Source organism: Schistocerca piceifrons, chromosome 4, assembly GCF_021461385.2.
Source record: "Schistocerca piceifrons isolate TAMUIC-IGC-003096 chromosome 4, iqSchPice1.1, whole genome shotgun sequence".
Taxonomy (NCBI): Eukaryota; Metazoa; Arthropoda; class Insecta; order Orthoptera; family Acrididae; genus Schistocerca; species Schistocerca piceifrons.
In genome coordinates, this window is record NC_060141.1 from 242,724,906 (window position 1) to 242,749,493 (window position 24,588).

The 24,588-nt window shown below is 37.7% G+C and overlaps 1 protein-coding gene across 1 annotated transcript in view; it reads right to left on the minus strand.

Annotated features, from left to right (window-relative positions):
- Positions 1-21,916: 21,916 nt before the first annotated feature.
- LOC124794657 overlaps positions 21,917-24,588 on the minus strand; it is a 105,528-nt gene continuing 102,856 nt past the window's right edge. Inside the window, exon 4 of the mRNA XM_047258185.1 lies at positions 21,917-22,601. Coding sequence (XP_047114141.1) covers positions 22,557-22,601 — 45 coding nt within the window. The 3' untranslated portion in view covers positions 21,917-22,556. The remainder of the gene's footprint in view (positions 22,602-24,588) is intronic.

The window sequence follows — 24,588 nt, forward strand, 5'->3', positions numbered from 1 at the left end:
ACTTTCTGCAGCTTTTTCTGAACTAACTTTGTCAGGACTCAAAGCAAAAATCGAGGAATGATGTTGTCTGGCACTTTTTTTCAATTTAAGAGGGCTTGATAATCGAAAAATATCTTTGAATTGTAGCTCAACTGCAGGCTGAACTTTTAAGTCTCTGTCTATATTATCGACGACACCAGTCCCTGTCTTTAAAGAACAAAGCACAACTGTCTCATTACTTTCATAAGTTTTAGTGCTGCCATCCCCAACAACTGGTGGTCTTAAAGCTGTCTCTTCTTCTGGGTGCAAAAGCACAAAGTCATTATAACTGAATTTGGTAGTTTCTAAGGGGGAAATTCCTGTCTTCCTGAAGCCAGAGATACCCTTTCCAATATTTTCAATCTTTGTGACAGCTTTGCTAAAGACAGAACAAATGTCATAGTGTGTTATTTTCTGGTGGGTGTTAGACTTCATAAGGCTGTCATATTATTGATAAAATGAAATCTTCAAGCTGCTGAAAAACGCCACATCTAAAGGTTGTAACCAGTGAGAGCAGCGAGGTGGTAGTGTTATCACTACTATTCCATTGTCGTTCTGAAATTTGTAGGCTTCTAGGGACACATAGCTAGTGTGATTGTCTAAAATCAAATTAACAGTATGGGTCTTACATGTCATAGTAAAGATAGCAAATAGGTAAACTTAGCAAAATGCTTCAGCCACTTTGGAAAGAGATCCTTGGTCATCCGATCATTCTTGCCTTAATCCTACATTGAATTTGGTGGCTCCCAGCAGGGATCATCCTAAGCCAAGGAAAAATAGACATGGGACGTACATATGTCCCACTGGCACTCACTGCACTGTAATGCTCAAAATTTTTCCTGGCTTTTGAGCTGTTTATATCCCTGTTTCATAAAAATTGTAAATTCTAGATGACTCAAACTTATAAGCGTCCATTACAGCAGTGAGGAGAAAGGTTGTTTAACGCCACTTGCATTAAAAGCTGAAATAAGATTACGACTGGTAGCCTCAGGTTTCCAAATACTGACTGATGGATGTCTTGAAAGAAACCTAATGAGCCAATCCTTTCCAGCTATTTTGGATGATTTATTAAAATTATGCTGAATATTATTTGCCTCGGCACATTCGCACACTGATCTTTCCAACTCCACTGAAGATATTCCATAAAATCTCTCTGCTAACAAAAACACATGATTGGCTATGTCATCTTCCTCTTCTTTAGAAAATGTAGACTTTCTTCCTAAGCTTACTTTAGAACAGTCTTCAGTTTTAACCTCTCTCTTGAAGTAAGAAAGGGTATTCCATACAGCCTTGCAGCTCCTCTCTGTGGCTTTCCATTTCCTATAGCATTGTGCAGTGTGGAATTCATTTCATGCTCCATTCACCTGTCCCCCTTTTTGGTCGTTCTGACTTTCTCACCATCTGTGATTAAAAAAATAAAAGCTTGCAAGATGGCATACACTTCCAAAAATATAATCTATGAAAATACTGAAACAAATCATCATATGGGGCAGTAGCATTCACCATGGGGCCATACAGTTTATTCTGCATGGTATTGTCCCGTGACAATATGACCCCGCATTTTTAATTCTAACCTGATAATCACCATGTTTAACTGCTAATATTTGACATTTGAAAAAGTTCAAGAAATGTGCAATTAAATCAAACTACTTTAAATATTGTTACCATTAACATAATTCACTTACCTCGACACATAACAAAACAGTCAAAATCAAACGAAACCAATATTGGAAACAACTGTTCTGTTAAAAGCTCACGACCTCTCTGAATCTGACTGTAGTTCCTTCTGTTATGCAGCAGCACTATGAAGTGCTCTTTACTACCTGTAGGAAACTGGAAAAAGCAGTGCACAGTATTACCTTGCAACGGCATTACCCCACTCTACCGTATGTAATATAAGGTGCTTGATGACACTATCGGAAGATAGCCTCGGAAAACAGAAGGCTCTTCGTATTGGACCATACAAACAGGAATCTGGGTAGAAGTGGAAGAGACAGCTGTGAACAACGAAATGTGCTTTGACCCCAAATGCTGTTGAAGATTCACTGCTAGCCCAAAAAAAGCAGTATACTTCAATGAAAGAGAGTACCCCAAAAGAACTGATTTTGGAATGCGGACTTGCATTGAATTGACTCTCAAGTAAGGACCATTACCTCCCTACATGTACCATACAACATGAACCAGCCTCAAGCCCATAAAATTGATACTTTGAATACACGTAAGAACCGATCTTATCTCCCACTATTTAAGCTACAAGATCTCTTATATACTGCATATATAGACACACTATGTAATTTCCAAAAGTAATTGATACTGAGCTGCAAGAACTAACTGGGTACAATGCATCACTAATCCGGGAAGTGGGGCTGATTTAGGTGCCACCTATTTAATTTAAGAAGGGATTGTAACGAAAGAAATGAAAAAACTACCAAAACAGCAGAGGAACCCCTGTCACCCTTTACCATACATGGATAATAATCAATGTGAAAGCTCCATCAAGAAGCAGCACTTGACAATGCAGTGCAGATTTTTTTAAGAGCCAAATAGTCAAACTTTTTAGAAGGAAGAGAGACTACATAAAATTAGCAGGTGATTTCAATTGCGTGCTAAGCCCAGAAGATCGGACACCTAACTTAAACACATTCGCAGAACTGGAACATATCATTCATGAAATGAGTAATGGATACTTGGGGACATATGCTTGGAGCTGCACCTGGGTTCACACACGTCATGAGCCACTGCGTCAGTTGGGGCGACAGAATTTGTGTTTCAGGACATATAAGAAATGAAGCCCAACATTCTGGAGTTTGGTCAACAGTTTTCTCTGATAATGCCACATATGTATACTTACTGTACACACGAGTGACCAAGGAACATTTCGTGTCAAAGGCACACGGAAACGCAACAATACTCATCTGCAATAAGTAGAATGTTGGTGTGCCTTTAACAAAACATGGAGGGAATCCAAAAGAAAATCAGCACAATACAACTCAGTAAAAGAATAGTGGCTAAATCATGTGAAATCAAAAATCAAATTTTATTTCACTTCTGTCAGAGACTTGTGCAAGTCAGACTCATCAGCAATACACAATTATCTGCAAATACCTAAATACACAATTATCTGCAAATACCTACGTGACAGCAATCAGAATGTTATAAAATAAGGTCCCGGTGATAGAGGAAGAGGAACCATCCACATTCCAGGTAAAAGGAAGTCAATAACTAATCTAAAGCTACGCTCCTGCAACAGACCATAATAAAATATGCAGTGCACGAATGCTTGGAGGAGCTGCTGACAATGAAGAACACCGATGAACAAATACAGCTAGAAGTACTAGATAATCTGCAAAGAAAATTACACTCAGATGAAGTCTAAACTCCCCATGAAGGTAATCAATGAAGAAAAAATGAAATTGAATTTTCTGTCTCACGAAATCCAAAAAATAAATTTCTGGGATCCAAAGGTCTTAGTGAGGAATTTTAACATGTACGAGGGGCGTTTGAGAACTCTGTGCAAAGTCAGAGAGATGGCACCACCAGCACATATCGATGTCATGTTTAGTTAGTAGCACCTTTGGAAAGAACGCACACCAAGTTTCAGCCATATTGGTCTATTTCTTTGTGTTTGGCATTCGTTTTGAGTCAAGGAAAAATGTATGAAAAATAATTTAGTGTGGTGATTAAATGTTAGTTTATGAAAGGCAAAACGCCTCAGGAGCCTAAAGAGAAGCTCGATAAACATTATGATGACTCTGCACCTTCGATTAGAACAGCTTATAAGTGGTTTCAAAATTTTCAGAGTGGCCATATGGGCACAAGTGATGCTGAACATTCTGGACGCCCTGTGGAAGTTATGACTCCAGAAATCATTCATAAAATCCATGATATGGTGACGGATGACAGAAGAGTTAAGGTGTGTGAGATTGCTAGTGCTGTGGGCATCTTGAATGAACAGGTACATACTATTTTGCATTAACATTTGGACATGAGAAAGCTATCCGCAAGATGGGTTCCGCGATTGCTCACGCTTGACCAAAAATGGAATCGTGTGAAGTGTTGCAAGGATGGTTTGCAGCTGTTCAGGAAGAATCCGCAGGACTTTGAGCGTCGTTTCGTCACAGTGGATGAAACATGGATACATTACTATACACCTGAGACCAAACAACAATCTAAACAATGGGTTACCAAGGGAGAATCTGCACCAAAAAAGCCGAAGACCATTCCTTCAGCCGGAAAGCTTATGGCGAATGCCTTTTGGGATTCGCAAGGGGTAATCCTCATCAACTATCTGGAAAAGGGTAAAACTATTACAGGTGCAGATTATTCATCATTATTGGATCGTTTGAAAACCGAGCTGCAATAAAAACGCCGGCGATTGGAGCACAAAAATCTCCTTTTCCATCACGGCAGTCCACCAGGACACACCTCAGCAGTTGTGGTCGCAAAATTAATGTACATAGGATTCCAACTCGTTTTACATCCCCCCTGTTCTCTAGACTTGGCTCCCTTGGACTACTATTTGTTCCCCAATTTGAAGAAATGGCTGGTCAGACAATGATTTTATTCAAACGAGGAGGTAATTGCAGCAACTAATAGCGATGATGTAGACTTGGACAATTGCTGTTATTCGAAAGGGATTAACAAATTAGAACAGCACTGGACGAAGTGTGGGAGTCTAAAAGGAGACTATGTCAAAAAATAAAAAAAGGTTTACCCCAAACACGTATGTAGTTTTTATTTTTGTACGGAGGTTTCAAACGCCCATTGTATTTCAACTATTTAAGTTGTTAGGCACATATAACTAATTAATGCAGCCAAACTGTAATATTCCTAAAGATCTCGTGTAAGGCATTGCTGTATTAATCTCTAAACATGTCTCACTGACTTAAAATGTTAATAAGTACAGTAACTAGTTGGTACCAGACGAGTGAAGGCATGAACAGGAAGATCCTCCATAACTTATGTGAGTACAGAGACGTAATCGCTAATGCAGGGGTCTGCAGAATCAAGTGTGCTTTAGTTTCACTTGATTTTGCAAAAGCCTTCAAGAAGTAAAGCATCAATACCTGAAACACCACGCAGGCAATGGAATTTCCAATACATTACACAGAGGTGCCAAAGAAACTGGTATACGCATGTGTATTCAAATACAGAGATATGTAAATGAGCAGAATATGGCACTGTGGTTGGCGAAGTTTATATAAGACAAGTGTCTGGTACAATTGTCAGATCGGTTACTGCTGCTACAATGGCAGGTTATCAAGATTTAAGTGACTTTAAACGTGGTGTTATAATCGACGCATCCACACATATACAGACACAAGCAGACATATTTGAAGACCGTCTGCTTGTGTCTGCATATGTGTGGATGGATATGTGTGTGTGTGCGAGTGTATACCCGTCCTTTTTTCCCCCTAAGTTAAGTCTTTCCACTCCCGGGATTGGAATGACTCCTTACCCCTCTCCCTTAAAACCCACATCCTTTCGTCTTTCGCTCTCCTTCCCTCTTTCCTGATGAGGCAACAGTTTGTTGCGAAAGCTAGAATTTTGTGTGTATGTTTGTGTTTGTGTGTGTCTTTCGACCTGCCAGCGCTTTCTTTTGGTAAGTCACATCATCTTTGTTTTTTGATATATATATATATATATATATATATATATATATATATATATATATATATATATATATATATATATATATATATTTTTTTTTGTTTCCCCCCTGAGGAGAATCGTCAAACCTAGCAAAAGCTTTTCGACTGCAAAAGTGTGTAATAAAACTCATTTGTGGTATAAATTTAAGAACATCACATGGAAACCTGTACAAGGAACTGGGTATTCTAACCACTGCCTCTCAGTATACTCATTCCCTATTAAGTTTGTTTCAAATAACATGTCTCTCTTTCCAACCAATAGCTCAATACATAGTATCAATATTGGAAATAAGAACAATCTACCATTAAGACCTGAAATCACTTACCTCGGTCCGGAAAGAGAGATGATAATCTGGAACACACATTTTCAATTAATTGCCAGCAACCATTAAATTTCATAAAATCACTGTTTAAACAGAGTTTGGAAGACTTCTTGATGGGCAACTCCTCCTACTCTGTAGGTGAATATCTTTAACAGGGACTGTTGGCCCAACTTCAATAAGAACATCTGTTAGCTTTCAGTTTTGTTAGCACTTGGCCATAACAGTCAAGATTAGGTGTTCTGTGTATGACAAATTTATTAGAAAAGCATAACTAAGCTTCTTCAGAAGGATGTAGGTTGCAGTAGGTACTGGGAGATGAAGAAGCTTGCACAGGATAGAGCAGCATTGAGAGCTGCATCAAGCCAGTCTCAGGACTGAAGACAACAACAACAACAACAACAACAAACTAAGCTTCATTCTGACAGTGTATTAATTCTGTAATGTACTCAGATATCTTGACAGTCTCATGACAAATGACCAGGGTAGTGAGTATATTAAAATGTTCTACATTTTTAATGTTACATTTTCTGACATGTTCCATACTCAAGTGAATCATTTCATTTATGGCTATAAAGAACAAAAACTGAACCTAATCTGATTATGTAATGTCAAAGATCAAGTTGCACAAGTGCTGCCAATGTCACAAGAGAAGATCAAATACATCATGTCAGCTTTCGGTCATTTTGTTACGCGAGAACAAATTTTTAAATTTAAATAAGGTATGTTAACACTTGCCACAGGAGATGGGCGATTAAATCTAAAAAAAGATCATGGGCATTATATGTTTGTAACGCTTATAAAACGTGTAGGATTGTTTCTTATGCAAGATGCAGGCAACCAGGGCAGGATTGAAGCCATTGGTTGAGGCAAAGTATTTTATTGTGTCTAACTCTGCTTTGAAATCGTCTTTGGACATAGGAACAGATACGAAATGGTGCATCAGTGAACAGAAAGCTGCATGTTTGTGTGATACTGGTTGTTATGATCAAGAAGGTGTCTGTAGTTTTAGTTTTCTATGCATTTTGAAACAATGTGTGTGTATACTGATGTCAGTGGTTAGATCTGAGAAGTTTGTGGATTTATTGCCAATCTACATTGTGAGCTCAATATATTTATGTTGCCTGTTTAACTTATGTAAAGATTATTGAGATCGTCTTGTAGTATCTGTCACATACACAGATCATCATCTACAAACTTGAACCAGTATTTAATATTTGCACTCGAAGGTTTTGTTATTCAAAAAACATGTTCAAAATGGTCCATGAATATTTCATCGAAAACCGGATCACCTGGCCAATCAGACTTGCTTATCAGAAAACTATTTTCAGTACTGAAGGACAATGTATTAACAGTTTGATGGCTCAGCTATGGAGTCCCCTCTCAGTCCAAGCATTGCTTCATACTTTCCCTTCACATAATGCTCCCAGTTTTCCATAACTTCCCACATTGTCTGTTCCTTCCCATTGCTTCATTTTCCTTAGTCTAGATGAGTAATATCTTTTCCAATGTTGTTTAAAACACTGTAACTTCTTTGATGACAACAGTCAGTTAAAGTATGACGATGGTCTAGTAAGCCAAAAACATAAGAAATTTTGTGCTTTTCACTGATTATTACGTTTTTCACCCAGAAGACTGCAGTATACATTAACATAGTCTATAGCAACTATTACCTACTACAGTACCATATGCTGCTCAGCAGTTTTCATATATTGATTGTCAGATGGCTTGTAATCCCTCACCACACACAACACCATCACAATTCTCACACAAAGCATGACTCAAATTAACATAGACACAGCTCACCAACCTGCTGGCATAGCTCTCACTGTTTCGATGTCGATGCACAGCAGTGATGATCTTCTAGGCTAACTATGTCTGCAGGTGAGTCATGGATGCAGCATCTCATGCTGGACAGGATGTACTGGAGACAGAACAGCATTCGGCAGTCAAGAATGTCAGTGAAGTATTGCCAATGACATTAGAACCGTCAGTGCCTGCTGACAACTATCTTCCACTAGTGGACTTTTGAAAATTCTTTGTGCTAAACGAGGTTAATCAATATTGGGTCCCCTAAACTATAAATTATTCTTACTTTTTTCAACTGCAGTGTTAATATCAGCTTACACACTGCTGCAAAGAAGAATGGTGATCTAGTTTTCTAGGACACCAAACTCTATTTCTTGAAAATTTTTTGATGAAAACTTTAATTTCTTTTCATTATTTCTCATCAGTTGCCTCTCCAACACAGAAATGTCTTGTGTCCTTTCAACAGGTAGCCAAAATGGAATGTTCCCTACTGTATTAGTCCAGAACCGCGTGACTGGTACGGTCGCAGGTTCGAATTCTGCGTCGGGCATGGATATGTGTGATGTCCTTAGGTTAGTTAGGTTTAGGTAGTTCTATGTTCTAGGGGCCTGATGACCTCAGATGTTAAGTCCCATAGTGCTCAGAGCCATTTGAATCCTACTGTATTGCTCAGGTACTGAGAGGGGGACTTGTGTATTAATGCTGATGGTATGCATTATCTGGAGTTTATCTCCCCTCTCTATATCTTCTTTATTGTTTTTTGGGGACTTCATCTCCTGTGCACTTTGACCTGTTATGGAAATGGAATCGTTCTTATCTACTTTCAATAAGCGACTAAATAACATATGTACATATATTTTTCATGTAATTACAAGTTTGGTAATAATTATTTGCCAGTACTATACACACTGTGCTACACACTACTTCACTGAAGTGGTATGTTACACTTCAAAGAAAAGTACCATATAAGAGAGAGTGTGACATCTGCCTGCTTTATTTCTTCATTGATAGTCCTCCGTGTTGACGTACTGCATTGTTGTACTGGCTGAAAAATGGAGAGTGCAAGTTCAACACTGACCATTGTAAATGATGTAGCCGACAGTTGCATAATTGTGTTTCACAGTTATTTACTTTCACTGTTCACAAACCCCCAATATTACACAAATATGTGGCCAGTTCACTATTGGTAAATGTTGACAAGCCTCATTAATAGATTGCAGGCAACATTAGCATACTGCTACAATAGTTTGCTGTTGAACATCTATCAACAGTAAACACCAAACCACACAGTTCACAGTTCTTGCAGAACAATACAGTACTTGAGACACTATTTTTCAAATAAATTAAACAGACATTGTCATTAATTGTTCTAACACACGGCCTATCTGTGTTACACTTATTCCACTGTTAGTTGATACATTGTTGTCGATCTAACCAATACACGTTTCACATCCGAAAATCTGCCGTGGACTGACTGTCTTGGGGCCAAAAATCGGCCCTTTATACATCCTCACAATAATAGGCACTGAAACTATACATTGTTCAATGCTTAAGTTACAGAAATTAAAATTAAAACATAATTGATACAACTAACTGAATACATCGAAAAATTCCCTCTTTTTAATAGTTCCCTCTACCACAAAGGTTATTTGTTTCAATAACAAAATTAACATATATAGTTATATAAACAATACTTTTGACAAACCTGGTAATTATTTTGGAATTAATTAAGGGCTGGCTTTGCTAATGTTTTCAAATAAAGTCAGAGAAATGTTTTAGGAATCCTAGTAGTTCCTCTTCCAAATGTCTTTAATTAGTACAGATTTTATATTTGTTTATAAGTCAACAGTAGAATCTAAGTAATGAAACAATGACTAATTTCACCCTATAATGATCTGTAGCAAAAGATAGTAACTAGGAATGGTCAAAATAAATTAGGAAATTAATTACATACACAAAACTAAACACAAAATTACACCTGGTGCTATATTCCTTAAGACTGAGGCCAAGCCTTTCTCTTTTATGGAAATGCAGATTACACTCAAGCATATTAATGGCAATTAGGCAAAAATGAAAATAAAATTAATTTAAGGAGGCAGATGGCAAAACAGGAGAGGAAGTAAGAGATCCCAGCCTGCATCGTCACATTATCCACTCATTGGATTGACCAGATAGATATTGCAAACAGCTAACTGGGCAATTCAATGACCACAAGTGACCCCAGAAAGTGGGTTTAACATTTCACACACAAAATAATATTACATAAGAAATCTCCTTATCAAAAACTACAGTACATATGTTTTTCAGTTTCTACTTATATGAACTGGCCATTGAAAACTTCCCATACAAAATATTTATATGTAATGTATTGTACAAAGGCACAAAATATATTTTTAATAAAAATAGGCATCGTCATCATGTGATGTCCTTTTTGGATAAAAACAAACATTTACATTCTAAGATACATGTCACTTTGTACAAGTCCTTTCTTGCTTCAAAGAATAAATGATCATGGGTTGCAAAAAGTTAAATTGCACTGCACCTTGCAGTTCATTTTCAGACATAAAGTTTCACTTTTTCAATGTTTAGTATTTTGCACAAGCACTTTCACTCTTTTAATGAGCTTTAACAGATTTTCTCACCAAGTCATCCACACCTTCAACAGATCCAACTGGCAGTTAGTAAGGAAATGCACTGCTATCAGTTCCCTTGGAGGTGGTTCTCCACTGCCACAGTACCTGAAAAGATTTGACAAAATACCCTAGATTAAGACACTCACATTTACTTCTAACTAAGAATATGAGAAAAAAAATGTTTCACACACTAATGGCAAACAATAGCCATTACTTCATAAATAAATACATTACACAATTCTCATAACATCACAGTAATTAGCACTAAAATTGCCTATATTATGAAAAGTGGGGACCAGTACACATTTTAAAATCAAGTTCACATTACACTACAACACATTACTCTAGGTCATAGTTCTGTCCCAGACTGGTTAAATTTGAAAGATTTCAGTTTCTTTTCCATTTGCAAAATCACTAATAGCCAAATCCTGGTTTGAAATTCACACCATTTATGGATTCATATCGGAATAATGTCCAAAATATGTACATTACCTCTAGCATAATCTCAAGACATGCAGTAGCATAGATTTAATAATCATTACATTATGGAAAATAATCATTACATTATGGAAAAAGAAAAGAGTTATCATTACATAACTTAATTACTACTCAAATCAAAATTAAGGCGATGGAAGTTGTACCAAATCACTGCCCTACTTATCCAGTCAACTCTGAGTACTACTTTCATTCAACCAGAAAATTAAATCCTCACAAAATGTTACCAAATAGTTGGCCTGTCGAGTATTCATAACACTCTAAAACCATATTTACCAGTTAATCAGCAAAATTACTTTTCTTCATTCCAGCATTACCACTTTAAGCTTATAATTCCTCAGAACACAAATAGAAATTTTCAGATAACCTACAGATCCAATAATGCAGCATTATATGACTTGTACCTCACTAAAATATTGCTCTTTATGTTAAGCTCTCACTCCCAGATGCAGTGTCATGAACTGCCAGTATACGAGGGTTGGAACTTTAATAGCGGCAACTATTTATTTACAGCTCGTACAAAATAGACACATGTTTCAAAGTTTTACTGACTTTCAAAGTAGTCACCAGCATGGTGTATAACCTGTTGCCAGCAATGTGGAAGTCTTAGGATATTCTTAGCAGTGCCAGTTGTGTTCACAGTTCAAGCGGTGCGGTCTGTTGCCCAATGAATTTGTAGCAGTTCTGAAGCAAATGCCGTGAGTGTGTTTCCTTCAGTTTAAATATCGAGTTGAACTTACAAGGGCTTAAGTCAGTGGAGTGCAGTAGGTGGTATAGCACTTAGCAGCCCCATCAGTCAAACAAATCAGTAACAGCTTGCACTTCTCTCTCTAAGCTGGTCGTAGGTTGTGTTCCAAAAATGAACAGCATAGAGACAGAAGAAGTGATGACACTTTCTGGAGGGCCTGACCATCATTTTGCAGGACAATGCTCAAGCACGTACAGCGCAAGCTGTTACTGTTGGTTGGCCTTTCAATAATCCCCCATGAGATCATCTTTTGAATTTCTTTTCTCACAGATTTGTTTTTTTGAAAATGGAATAATATAAGGCTTCTTGAAAAATGGTTCATGATCCTTAAACTTTAATTTGCACTCAAAATCTTTTACCAAACCTGGCCTGTCTGAAAATGCCTTACAGGTGCTCAGGAGAATACCTTTTAATTCCTCCTTCTGATTATTTGTAGTACCTTCAACATCCTCAACTCTCTTTATTATTTCCAACCTTACTCTCTACTCCTCTTCTTCTTCTTCCTCAGTAACCTGCTCCATGACCAAAACTGTTAATGGCAAATCTAATTCAGTTTGCACATACTTGTCCATACCTTCCAAAATTGATACTTCGTACCTACTTCCAATGCACTTAAAACTAAACTTACCACTAGCAAAATCAATATTTACACACAGTTTTCACAAGAAATTAGTCCCAAATATTACATCAATGCTGAGATTTTGAAACAACAAGGAATTGCACTCCAACAGCTGTCCTGCCAATTCTACAGTTAATAGTACCTCTCATTTCACACTCTTTGACAGCTTACCGGTAGCACCAATAATTTTTATTCCAGAAAAATGCATCACTACTGTACCCTCTGTGTTCCTAATAGATTAAAAAAATGCCTGTGAAATGCCATTCACATCACTACCACTGCCCAGTAAACACTTAACATGTATACCTTGGACACTTGCTGTTATTACAGGGTGCCACACTTCCTTTTTACTTACCACATGATCTGCATAAAACAAATCCTCATTAATCCCCTCCCTGGAAAAACTATCATCCTGCTTACCAAAACAATTATCAGGCACAGTCAAAAGACAGATAACATGGTCTTCTTCCTCATTACCACTCTCATTAAACTCTAACTCTTCATTAGGTCTAATATTATCACTCTTTACTTTTTTCTTTACTTAGCACATTGGCATAATTATAGATGATAAATTCAAATACCTCGTCCTCATCACTACTGGATTCATCATTGTTATATTCATTACAACTATGGTCAGAATCAGGCTACTGTCACTTTCATTCTCCTCAAATACTTGGCTCTAATTAGTTGATCCTTGTTTCTAGTATTAGACCACAAAGCTAAACACCTGAATTCATTATGTCACTTAAAAACTTATCATCCATTTTGGCATTTTGGACATACTGAGTAACAGCAGCATACACTGTTTCATCACTTAATTGCATTACAATTACAGTAACTTCCTCCTCGCCTTTTACAGGATAAACATTGCTACGCACACCATCATTCAACCTCTCACTAGAATTAGCCTGTAATTACAGCACCTTTATATACACGTGGCTCTTCATCACTACCTGCTTATAGTGCGAGCCAAAACTGGAGCATTATCTAGTTTAAATGGTTTGATCCAGAATTACCATCTTCTTCTCCATTTCTGTTTCTTGAATTTCTCCTACCATTTCCTTGCCCATTCTGGCTAACCACAACCCAATCATTCCTTGAATTTCTACTATAATTAGTTCTGTTCATCCTATTTACCCAAAACACTTTCCCTGACTGAGTATTATCATCAAAATTCCTCCTACGATCTTCCACTGAGGGTTTCACCATCTCCACTTTATCAACATAATTCAAAAAATCGCTAATACTAACCCCACGGGCAGGTACAAGCAATTCTCTAACTTTCTGAGGTAACTTAGTTTCTAAAGCCATAATTATTGATTCACTATCTAGCTCATTGTGCAAATATTTCAGTTTGCTTGTCCAAAACTGACAAAAATCTTTCACAGTACCTTCCTACAGTCAAATCTCTCCCCTCCCCAAAATTCACTCAAAACTTTCTGCTGCTTCTCTTTGGACCAACAGTAATCTAAAAATGCTTTCTTAAAGCTATGCCACGAAGTACACCTATCAGCTACCTGAACTGCCCATCCATAAGCATCACCTTTCGATAAACCTCTGGCAAATGACTTTTTATCTTTGACATTCCATGTTTCAGGCAATTCATTAAATGCCCCAATGAAATCCAGTGGATGCACTTCCCCATATGGTTCAAAATTAATAAATTTCTTACAACTAACAAACGAAGGACTATTTGGGACACAACACACACTGTGCTTTAGATCTTGTACCTCTTCCACCTTTTTCTCCATTTCAGCCAATTTTGAATATATATTTTTATTTACTTTTACCCTATTTTCAGCACAAAATTTCCTGGCTGCTTTGACTTCATACTTACACTGTTTCTCGGAAGCCTCCACACTCCAACTATAGTCATCGAAAAGTTTCTCTATCTCTTCTACACATTTACTACCCATTAATGTTAATTTCTCATTAGTATTCTGTACTACTTTCTTTCTTTATCTTTTCATTACAATCTTTCACTACCGCCTCAACCTTGTTATTTAATTCTGAAAGATTAGAGTTGATTACCTTAATTTCCTTTTTAATTTCTTTCTTCAGTTTATCCTTTAATCTAGCCAAGTCAGTTTTAATGCTATAAGTTTTATTTTCCACCTTACTAATGTCTTCTTTCATACTCATACAGCTCGAACTCATCATAATTTGCCTTACATCGCTTCCAATTTTCTGTCTGCCACAAACTTTTGTCTTTGCCGACTTGCGCTACTAGATTCTTCCTCCTTAGCCGTAACGATTTCACCCATTTCAGTACTGTTTTCGTCCATTTCACTCACATCACCACACAATGTAGATGATGCTTTTATCATCTCATCTACAATATGACTTGCGTCCCCATCATTCAAAGTTACATTCATCTCCAATTTATAACCACTATCATCTACTGAACCAGTCCCTATTAAGCCTGTTCATTTAAAAACTTAACCTCTACAGCTCTGTCTCTGTTATCAATCACATCACTCCCCAGGTGTCCATTCGCCCCCATCACACTGTCTTGTTCATTAAGGCCACTCATTACGTATCACTTAATATAAAACGGCTTTTGCTATGAATTACCTTATTTTTATTCCCTCGTCTCCTGCTGCTGTGGTTACTTCCATTCGTCCAAAACCTGCTTGTTTACATCAAGTGGGTTGAGTCCAGCTGGTGCGCTTATTGTCTGCTGTGGCTTCTCTTCATAATGGCTGTCCTGAAGAGTTTGATTCCCGGTTGGTTGCTGCGGCTGTCCTCCATAATGGCTGCTTTGACGAGCTGGATTCCAGATTGGCTGCAGAGTCCAACATTTATAATTGCTGCCTCCATAACTTAGCCAACGATCTCCGGTTGTTATGCTTTGTTGTTGTTGATGATTCCTATCGCATTACTTGTTCATGCATGATCAAATTTTTGGAATACTGTAGTTACTTTTCACTGTCAGTTAGTCTGTTCACTGTTCTCAGTAGTACTGGTGCCACACATACTTTAAATTCAGTCACTCCATTCAAACTGCACTATTCAAAGTTTGTGAGTCCTTGTTTATTGTGCCCAAATAAAATAGTCCTCACCCAAAGGGGTAGCATATGTGACGTTCGTCAGCTTTATTTCTTAGTTGACAGTCCTCGGTGTTGACATACTGCATTGTTATACTGGCTGAAAAATTGGGGTGGAAGTTCAAAACTGACTACGTAAATGATGTAGCTGACAGTTGCATAATTGTGTTTCACAGTTATTTACTTTCACTGTTCACAAACCCCTCAATATTACACAATTATATGGCCAGTTCACTATTGGTAAATGTTGACAAGCCTCATTAATAGGTTGCAGGTATCAGCATACTGCTACAATAGTTTGCTGTTGAACATCTATCAGCAGTAAGCACCTATCCACACAGTTCACAATTCTTGCAGATTAATACGGTACATGTGACACTATTTTTCAAATAAATTAAACAGACATTGTCATTAATTGTTCTAACACATGCCCTATTTGTGTTACACTTATTCCACTGTTGAGTTGATACATTGTTGTCGATCTAACCAATACATGTTTCACGTCTGAAAATCTACCATGGACTGACTGTCTCAGGACCAAAAATCAGTTCTTTATATATCCTCACAATAGCAGGTACTGAAACTACACCTTGTTCAATGTTTACGTCACAGAAATTACAGTTAAAACGTAACTCGTACAACTAACTAAATACATTGAAAAATTCCTTCTTTTTAATAGTTCCTACCACCACAAAGGATATGCTGAATTATTTGTTTAAATAATGAAATTAACATATATAGTTACACAAACAATTCTTTTCGCAAACCTGGTAATTATTTTGGAATTAATTAAGGGCTGGCTTTGCTAATGTTTTTGAATAGAGTCAAATAAATATTTTAGGGATCCTAGTAGTTTCTTTTCCAAACATTTATAATTAGTAAAGAATTTATATCTGTTTATAAGTCAACATTAGAATCTCAGTCACAAAACAATGACTGATTTCACCCTATAATGATCTGTAGCAAAAGATACTAACTAGGAACGATCAAAATAAATGAGGAAATTAATTACATACACAAAACTAAACACAAAATTATACCTGGTGCTATATTCCTTAAGACTGAGGGCCAGCCTTTCTCTTTTATGGAAATGCAGATTACACTCATGCATGTTAATGGCAATTAGGCAAAAATGAAAATAAAATTTATTTAAGGCGGTAGATGGCAAAACAAGAGTGGAAGTAAAGAGATCCAAGCTTACTTCGTCACAAGAGTGATCAGGTAACTACATTAATGCTGATATATTATACACAAATTTCTTCAAAGTGTCAGTGGGATGTTGACAATACCAGCTGACTTGAGTTTTTTTCAGTTCTTTTATTGCTTTTGTGACATAATTTCTGCTAAGAGTGTTAAAATACATCGACTCTGAACAAATTTCTGAACTAAATTTGGCAGGTGTAGCTTTCAGTTTAAACTGCATCTTACCACATCTTCTGCAGTGCTTGTAAAGAAATTATTAAACAAGTTTACCACTGCTGTGGGATTATCTATTTATTTGTTCTCGTGCATTAATGTAATGCTCATACCTGTGTTATTAATTTCAACATTTTCCTTATTTCAGATTTTCTACATTGTGGTTACTTTGTACACTGCATAGTTTATACAGGGTGAACATTTGGAAATGCCTCATTGTTGCTGTAGATGGCACTCATGAATGACAGTTCCTCTGACCATGTGGCATGGATTCCTTGCGCGTTGAGGGCTGAGATTGATGCAACACGCTATATGCAGCAGAATGGTCCGATATTCATGTCAGAAACTAGCCAAGATAGTGTCCGTGCACAGACAAGAGATGGAAACAGCCGAGAGGCAGCATGGTGCAGTGGCCTGGTGTAATGTTAAGCTCCCTCTATACAGCTTAAGCGTTTTCGTGGACTTACTTGTTGAAGAATGCTGGTTCTGCTTTCTAGCAGCGCCAATGTCTTCTGCTAGCACCGGACGCTTCTCCAAAGATTTCACTGCTAGGAAGGGGCAATTTTCACTCTCTCGCTCTCTCCCTCTCTCTTCTTATTTAAAAATACGCTACTCGTGGAATATCATTCAATGCACCAGAACGTATTTATTTTCACTTTGTACAAAAAAACAACTAAACCCTATGACGTAAGCCCACACACAACTGGGCACCCAAGATCAGTTAATTACACATTTTTGAACACAATTAATATATAAGCTTTTATCGTGGCTGACTATCCATGTCCAGTCCACGTACTCTCAACAGCAGTTCAATGTCTAATAAACAGTCACTATCTCGAGTCACTCCATTTGTTTTTTAACAATACAAAGCTACATTACTCCTTGCAGCCGGCCACAGAGCTTCCGGGCCATATGTGTATATTCTTGGCAGGTCGCGCTGAACACTTTCCAGTGCCAACGAATTTTCTCCCTCCCAGTTTCACCTGCACAAACAATAAATGGGTGCAGTATCCCATACTCATCCTTACACCCTGCTTTAAAATAACGCGTGTTCTAAATGGCTGGAACACAAGTGTCTCCAGAATTTTGTAAAATACTGGGGGCACTACAACAGCAATACCAAAACAAGGACCGTCACAGACACCAACAACATCACACAACATTTCAAGCCTTTTTTGGGTGTTTGAGATCATGGGCCATTTCAGCAGATGAATGTGCAGTGAGGCCGCCGACTGTGCATACACCAGATTTGGAGGACCGCTTTGTAATGGATATTGAGACGAACACCAGTACAAGTGCCAGGCAAGTGGCCCACCAATGTGGTTTAAGTCAAACTACGATTATGTGTGTCCTGCATGGTAACCACTACTATCCTTATGACCTGCAATCCCATGAAGGCCACTTTGAGCATCTGTTGTGACGTGGATGCGATGCAGCTCCATACCGCATTCCAGAACTATTTGTTGTCTTTGTACACACCACCCATTTCCGAACACATGTTCATAGGACCTTTTTTCCTCTATTTCCCGCCAGAATCTGTCCATGCAGTTTGTCGGTTTTATTAATGGTCACTATGTATCCTTTTAGCAAGTCGAATAACTTTTGTTTAGCATTTTGATATATGTTTTGTAGTAACTGTGTAGCTCCGGTGATGTATAGGTCTGTCTATACAGTTTCTGTAGAAGTCTCTTTCAGGCAAGAGGTTATTAAGGTTATTATCTCTGTCGTGATCCATTTGGATACCTTGATTTAGCAGTTACAATTTTTATGGGAAAATTAATTTGAAAGTAGGCTAGTGGATTAAAATTTATATGAAAATAGAAAAATTTTCTTTTCTTTTTCAACTTCTGCCTCCAAAAGATGTATGAAAACATGTAAAATATGCAACATGGACGCAAAAGAATAGTACTGATTGAAAGTAATATGTAAGTTTAACGGTTTTGTAATTCAACAGCATTAATTTTGTATTCTCTGTACCCGGAACAAATTTTGTTCATCCTTTCATTTATGTAACAGTGTCTTTGGTTTGCCTAGTATAATTACTAGTAACACATTGGCTTCATTATATGAATTCTTAAAAAAATATATGAAATCACAAAAGTGTACAGTAAGACTGCTCACCAGATACTAAGCCTTTGGTAGCCTAGTAGTTGCTCAATGACCGTTGTCTTACAGCTGCTGAAGGATCTAATTAACATGTCAAATACTGCACACCACACTGCAGTAATTAATTTTCAATCTATTCATTTTCATTTATAATCACTCTTCCTTCACTCGCACCCGCTTAGTCATAAGCAATGGTCTAAATATTTGCACCACATTACCAAACTACACTAATAAGTACCATGTCACATAGTTCGCTGGTGGCAGATGAATACATGAATTTAAACTATTTGGTCTTGAAATGTACATTTGATGGCTAAATACCTACTAATTTATGTACACAGTCTCACATAGTACCTATACTACAGAATGACTTTCACAATGAACTGCTGACTCAATACAGATTGTTAACTTTCTGATGCCCAACCATGGATTGACTATGATGCTGTGTGCCATGCCTATTTATAGATGAGTGAAGTATGAATAATGATAATGTTGTGGGTTGACAGGAGAGCCAACACCTTAATAATAGAGGAAGCCGAAAGGCACGCGTTTTAGCTCACGCAGGCTGGCGTGAGGTCTGGAACAGGACAAGGAAATTAGAATTTAGAAAAACGGACGTAGCTGGTGGAATACTTAACTTTAATCCATTAATGGTGAACGTCGGTCTGACGGTACATGCATCAAAAGATCAATAGCAACTGATAATGGTGCCTTGCTAGGTCGTAGCAAATGACGTAGCTGAAGGCTATGCTAACTATCATCTCGGCAAACGAGAGCGTATTTTGGTCAGTGAACCATCGCTAGCAAAGTCGGCTGTACAACTGGGGTGAGTGCTAGGAAGTCTCTCTAGACCTGCCGTGTGGCGGCACTCGGTCTGCAATCACTGATAGTGGCGACACGCGGGTCCGACGTATACAAACGGACCGCGGCCGATTTAAAGGCTACCACCTAGCAAGTGTGGTGTCTGACGGTGACACCACAGATAAAATGTTGAAATACAGAGCTATTATATTTTGAATAGTACAGTAACATAAAAATCAGAGGCATTTAAAGATGCAGATACAATAGGCAAGGAGTAAGTCTAACTATAAGCTATATGAAAGACAAAATTATAAATACTATTTTATGAGTATGATTTCTATACACATGGGGATTCACAAACATCAGCAAAAAGTTTTGAGGAAGTTAAAACTGAATATTTAACAAACTAACAAGTTATTTTAATGACAGTACACATTTTTGGAAACAGGAAGCTCTGTGCTAGAAAATTATGGCACTGAATTTTGGAAAGAATCGCTATTCAAGACCACTAAATTTTCAAATGCTAATATATTTTGAAATAAAGTTTCTGAAAAAGTATCACTTGCTGAAAAGATGAGAATGAGAGCTAAAGAAAACAAAATTACATTGATATTAAGGGCAGTATAAGAACAGATAGGATGTCTTGCCTTGCTAGGTTAGAGTGTATGTTTTACAACAGGAAAAACCAGAGAGGGGGGGATGGAGGGAGGGAGAAGGGGAGAGGGAGGAGGGAGAGGGAGGGGGAGGGGGAGGCAGGAGGGGGAGCGGGGAGGGGGAGAGAGAGGGGGGGCAGGGAGAGAGAGGGGGAGGGGGAGGGAGAAGGGAGAGAGGGGGAGGGGGAGGGGGAGGGAGGAGGGAGAGAGAGGGGAGGGGGAGGGAGGAGGGAGAGGGGGGAGGGAGAGAGAGGGGAGGGGGAGGGAGGAGGGAGAGAGGGGGGAGGGGGGGAGGGGGGAGGGGGGAGGGAGAGGGAGGAGGGAGAGAGAGGGGAGGGGGAGGGAGGAGGGAGAGAGGGGGGAGGGGGGAGGGAGAGGGAGGAGGGAGAGAGAGGGGGAGGAGGGAGGGAGAGGGAGGAGGGAGGGAGAGGGAGGAGGGAGAGAGGGGGGAGGGAGAGGCAGGAGGGAGAGAGTGGGGGAGGGGGGAGGGAGAGAGAGAGAGAGAGAGAGAGAGAGAGAGAGAGAGAGAGAGAGAGAGAGAGTTGTGTTGTCTAACGCAATTAAAACAGAAGTCCAGTGGAAGAAGTAAGAAGATCGATGTTGAAACACAAAAGTATTCAAAATTATTTTTTCTAGCAAATAATTTCAACATGGTATAGTTTGGGTATGTGGAAGAAATCTTATACTTCTATCACACTGCACATTTATGATAAGGCATATCAGTTTGACAGAAATTATAATGTTAATACATTTACTATTTCAAAAGAAATGATCTGCTGTAGGTACAATATTAACAGTGCAGTGAACAGCCAACTGTAACATTACAGAATCATCTGAAGAAATAATTTCTCTATTAAGGGAAGTGTAGACTGGGTTTCTCTGTTTAGCAACAAGAGGTAATGACTTCTGAATATCTTTAAAGTGAGTTGGCAAAATCAGTTAACACTTTTCGTTAGGCTTGACAGTAAGGCTCACTTGATAACAACACGAAATATTGGATTTATATCATGACAAATAAAGGATATGTGATGATATTGTTTGGTGCCTCCGAGTCTACAAACCAGAGACACTTTCACCAAGGTTTGCAGCTCAACGTAAGTTTAATTCAATTTTTTTTTTTTTTTTTTTTTTTTTATAGACATTGCTACAGCCCTTGCAGTTCAGGCCAAGGAAGATCTGTTTTCTGCTGTGCCCACTGCTGCACTTAATGTTTGCTGACCTTAATGCTGACACCACAAATTCTATTGCTCCTTCACTGCAATATGCAGAGAGGGGTACCAATATATAGTGCTTGTCTTTACTTTCCACTGTCTTGTGATGATTTTCTAGTGTATCCTCAAAATAAACTGTAAAAAAAAACATTAGCATGCAAAATATTATCAATGCCTTGAGGTTAGAAGTATATTTACTGTTGCAAAGCATCTGCACATAATTCAAAAAGTTGGAGCGTGATTGTGATTTACGTATGTGCAACATACAAAACATTTTCCACACACATTTTGCATTACTGTACAAATTTTGGAATTAAGTTTCACACTTCAAGAAATATTAAGTAAGACAGAACTTCAGAGGTGACTTTTTTATTTATCTTTCACTTCTAGAAATTGAGTACACATATTCATGAATTACAAATACATGTTTGCATCAAGGATGGCTATTTTCTCAGTAAAATATTTCTAAATATTTTATAATCTGTTGATTTCTATCCCGCTGTATGCATACATTTACACAAATCTTGTGTATATACCAGCATGTAAAAAACAACTGAATTTGCTTCTACAAAAGCAACAAATTTTCTTTGCGTGGTTTATGGCACACATATAGAGCAATTAAAATTTTAAGTAGTGCTAAGAAAATGTCCTTTACTGATATATACAGAGGTTTCATTAATGACACTTTGTAACATCTGACGTACAAAAGTAAAAATGATAATTCACCATTTTGTCAGTGGCAGTGCTACAATTTTAATTAAGATGTATGTCTTGTCTGCTTTCTGAGAAGGAGATACATGTCTGTAAAGCATAACGCATTTACTATGCAATACATGTGATAATTATTTACAACAGATTTGTGCAATTTTATTGTGTTAGCATACTTTCACTCTTCTCCTTCTCTTATTAAACACTGAAAAGAGCCGCCTCCTGCCTGTTTTAATGAGTAAGTTCAGATAGTGTGTTACAGCAACATTCTCAATATTTCAAAGACATAGTTGGCTTCTCAGTGTCTCATGCTTCACAGAGTTAAACTCCATAAATAATGCAGACTTGATTTAACCTTTTTGTTTGCTGAAAGAGAAAGCATGATATATTGTTATCAGTGATGTACATGCAGTTTTGCTAACAGGGAATATCACTGGCAGGGGGTAACTTATTTAACAAAGGGATTGACCAGACAGCACTCCCAACTTTCTCTGATATTTATACTGCTAGAAACCATGCATGCAGAACATTTCATACCTTCAGTTTTTTTTAAATAGGATCTTAAGTACACACAACTCATTATGGTTTGAATACTGGTTTTCAAAATTCTATTTTGTACAACAGAGGGAGAGTATTTTTAGTCATTACTCCGACTGCAATTGCAAATGGAGTCTTCAAAAAATTAGAGTGACATTACTCGTGGACAAACATTTCAAAAATATGCACAGACTTGAAAAAAAGTTCAACAACAATACAAATTATCAGTATTCCATTAACAGAGTGAGAGGAAAAAACAGGAACAACTTAAAGATAACACAAGTAATACACTGTAAAAGAATAGATATGTCAACCTATATGTTTTAAATGAAAGTGAAGACCTTTACGACATTACTGACACAGTAACGATAACAACTCGCTGAATATGAGCAGCTAAGGTGACGAGTTGCAGACATGCACATAAACAAGGCTTCCTCTGCTTTCTCCCCCCTCCCATCTTACCATCGATTAATTGCAGCCATTTCTGAAAATCTTTTTTTGGTCAAAGTAGCAGTGTTCCATATCCATAATAGATACAAGGTCTCAGACTTGTTTATGTGCCTCTTAACAACTCAGCACCTCAAGTATTAGGTCAGTTGCTAACATTACTCCTTAGATCATTTATATTTGACAAGGACTTTCTGTTATGATCTGTAAGACATGCATGTTAAGTATCAGGAATCAAGCTATGGGAGGTGAATATAACGAAGTCAATTAAAATAATAACAATAATAATAATAATAATAATAATAATAATAATAATAATGGTGGTGTGTGACAAAGAAGGATAAGTCAGATTTACAATACATTTACAGTAAGATCAACTGTATTAAGCAGACTCATTCAATTCACTATAAAGTATGAAAAGAGGTGGTGGTGCAGTAGGGGGAAGTAGACTAGCACAAGCAACAGGTCCCTTAAATAAAACAGTCTTTAGTATTAAAGTAATAGTTTTGGAATAAGTGTGAATTTTTTCAGCCCATTAACTTAGAGCGTGCTTTGGCATGGCTGACAGACCTGAACTTGTGAACATATCATTCTTTTCACACGTGATATTACAAGAGTATCCTAAAAAGTCAAATGAAGCAGTAAGATCACAAATGTAGTGGCTCTGAGCACTATGGGACTTAACATCTGAGGTCATCAGTCCCCTAGAACTTAGAACAACTTAAACCTAACTAACCTAAGGACAACACACACATCCATGCCTGAGGCAGGATTCGAACCTGCGACCGTAGCGGTCATGCGGTTCCAGACTGAAGTGCCTAGAAATGTAATTCTTTTATTGTATTTTTTAGTGTAGTCACAAAGCACTTTGCCTACACTCTAAGATCACAAATGACAACATCCTTGGAAGAGGTGATGAGAAGTTTGTAGACATTGCTACAGAGGGACTAAACACAGGTTATTGAACACCTACTGGGACACTAAGGTCTCGTGAGCCATAATAATTGACAGACAAGTCAATGGGAAAATACCTACAGGAAGACTATGACTGATGTATATAATCAACTTGTGAAAGATGTTGAGTGTGAGACCTGTATGGTAACGACGGATACGAAGAATGGCGTTCTCCTACTAATCACAATGCTGCCAACCAAGCTTCAAATTTAATAAATGAAGGAAGAACACCTCTAGTCACCAATTTTTTAAAATTGGCTACTGCCGTTATTATGCAGAACAGTACACAGTGTTGAGGCAAAGTATTCCTTATTTTGAGGAGTGGAATATGGATTAAAACAAGACAAAAATATCCAATAAACATGGGCTTTTAAATGCATACCTTAAGAGCTATGAGGAGTTTTTCATCTTTGAT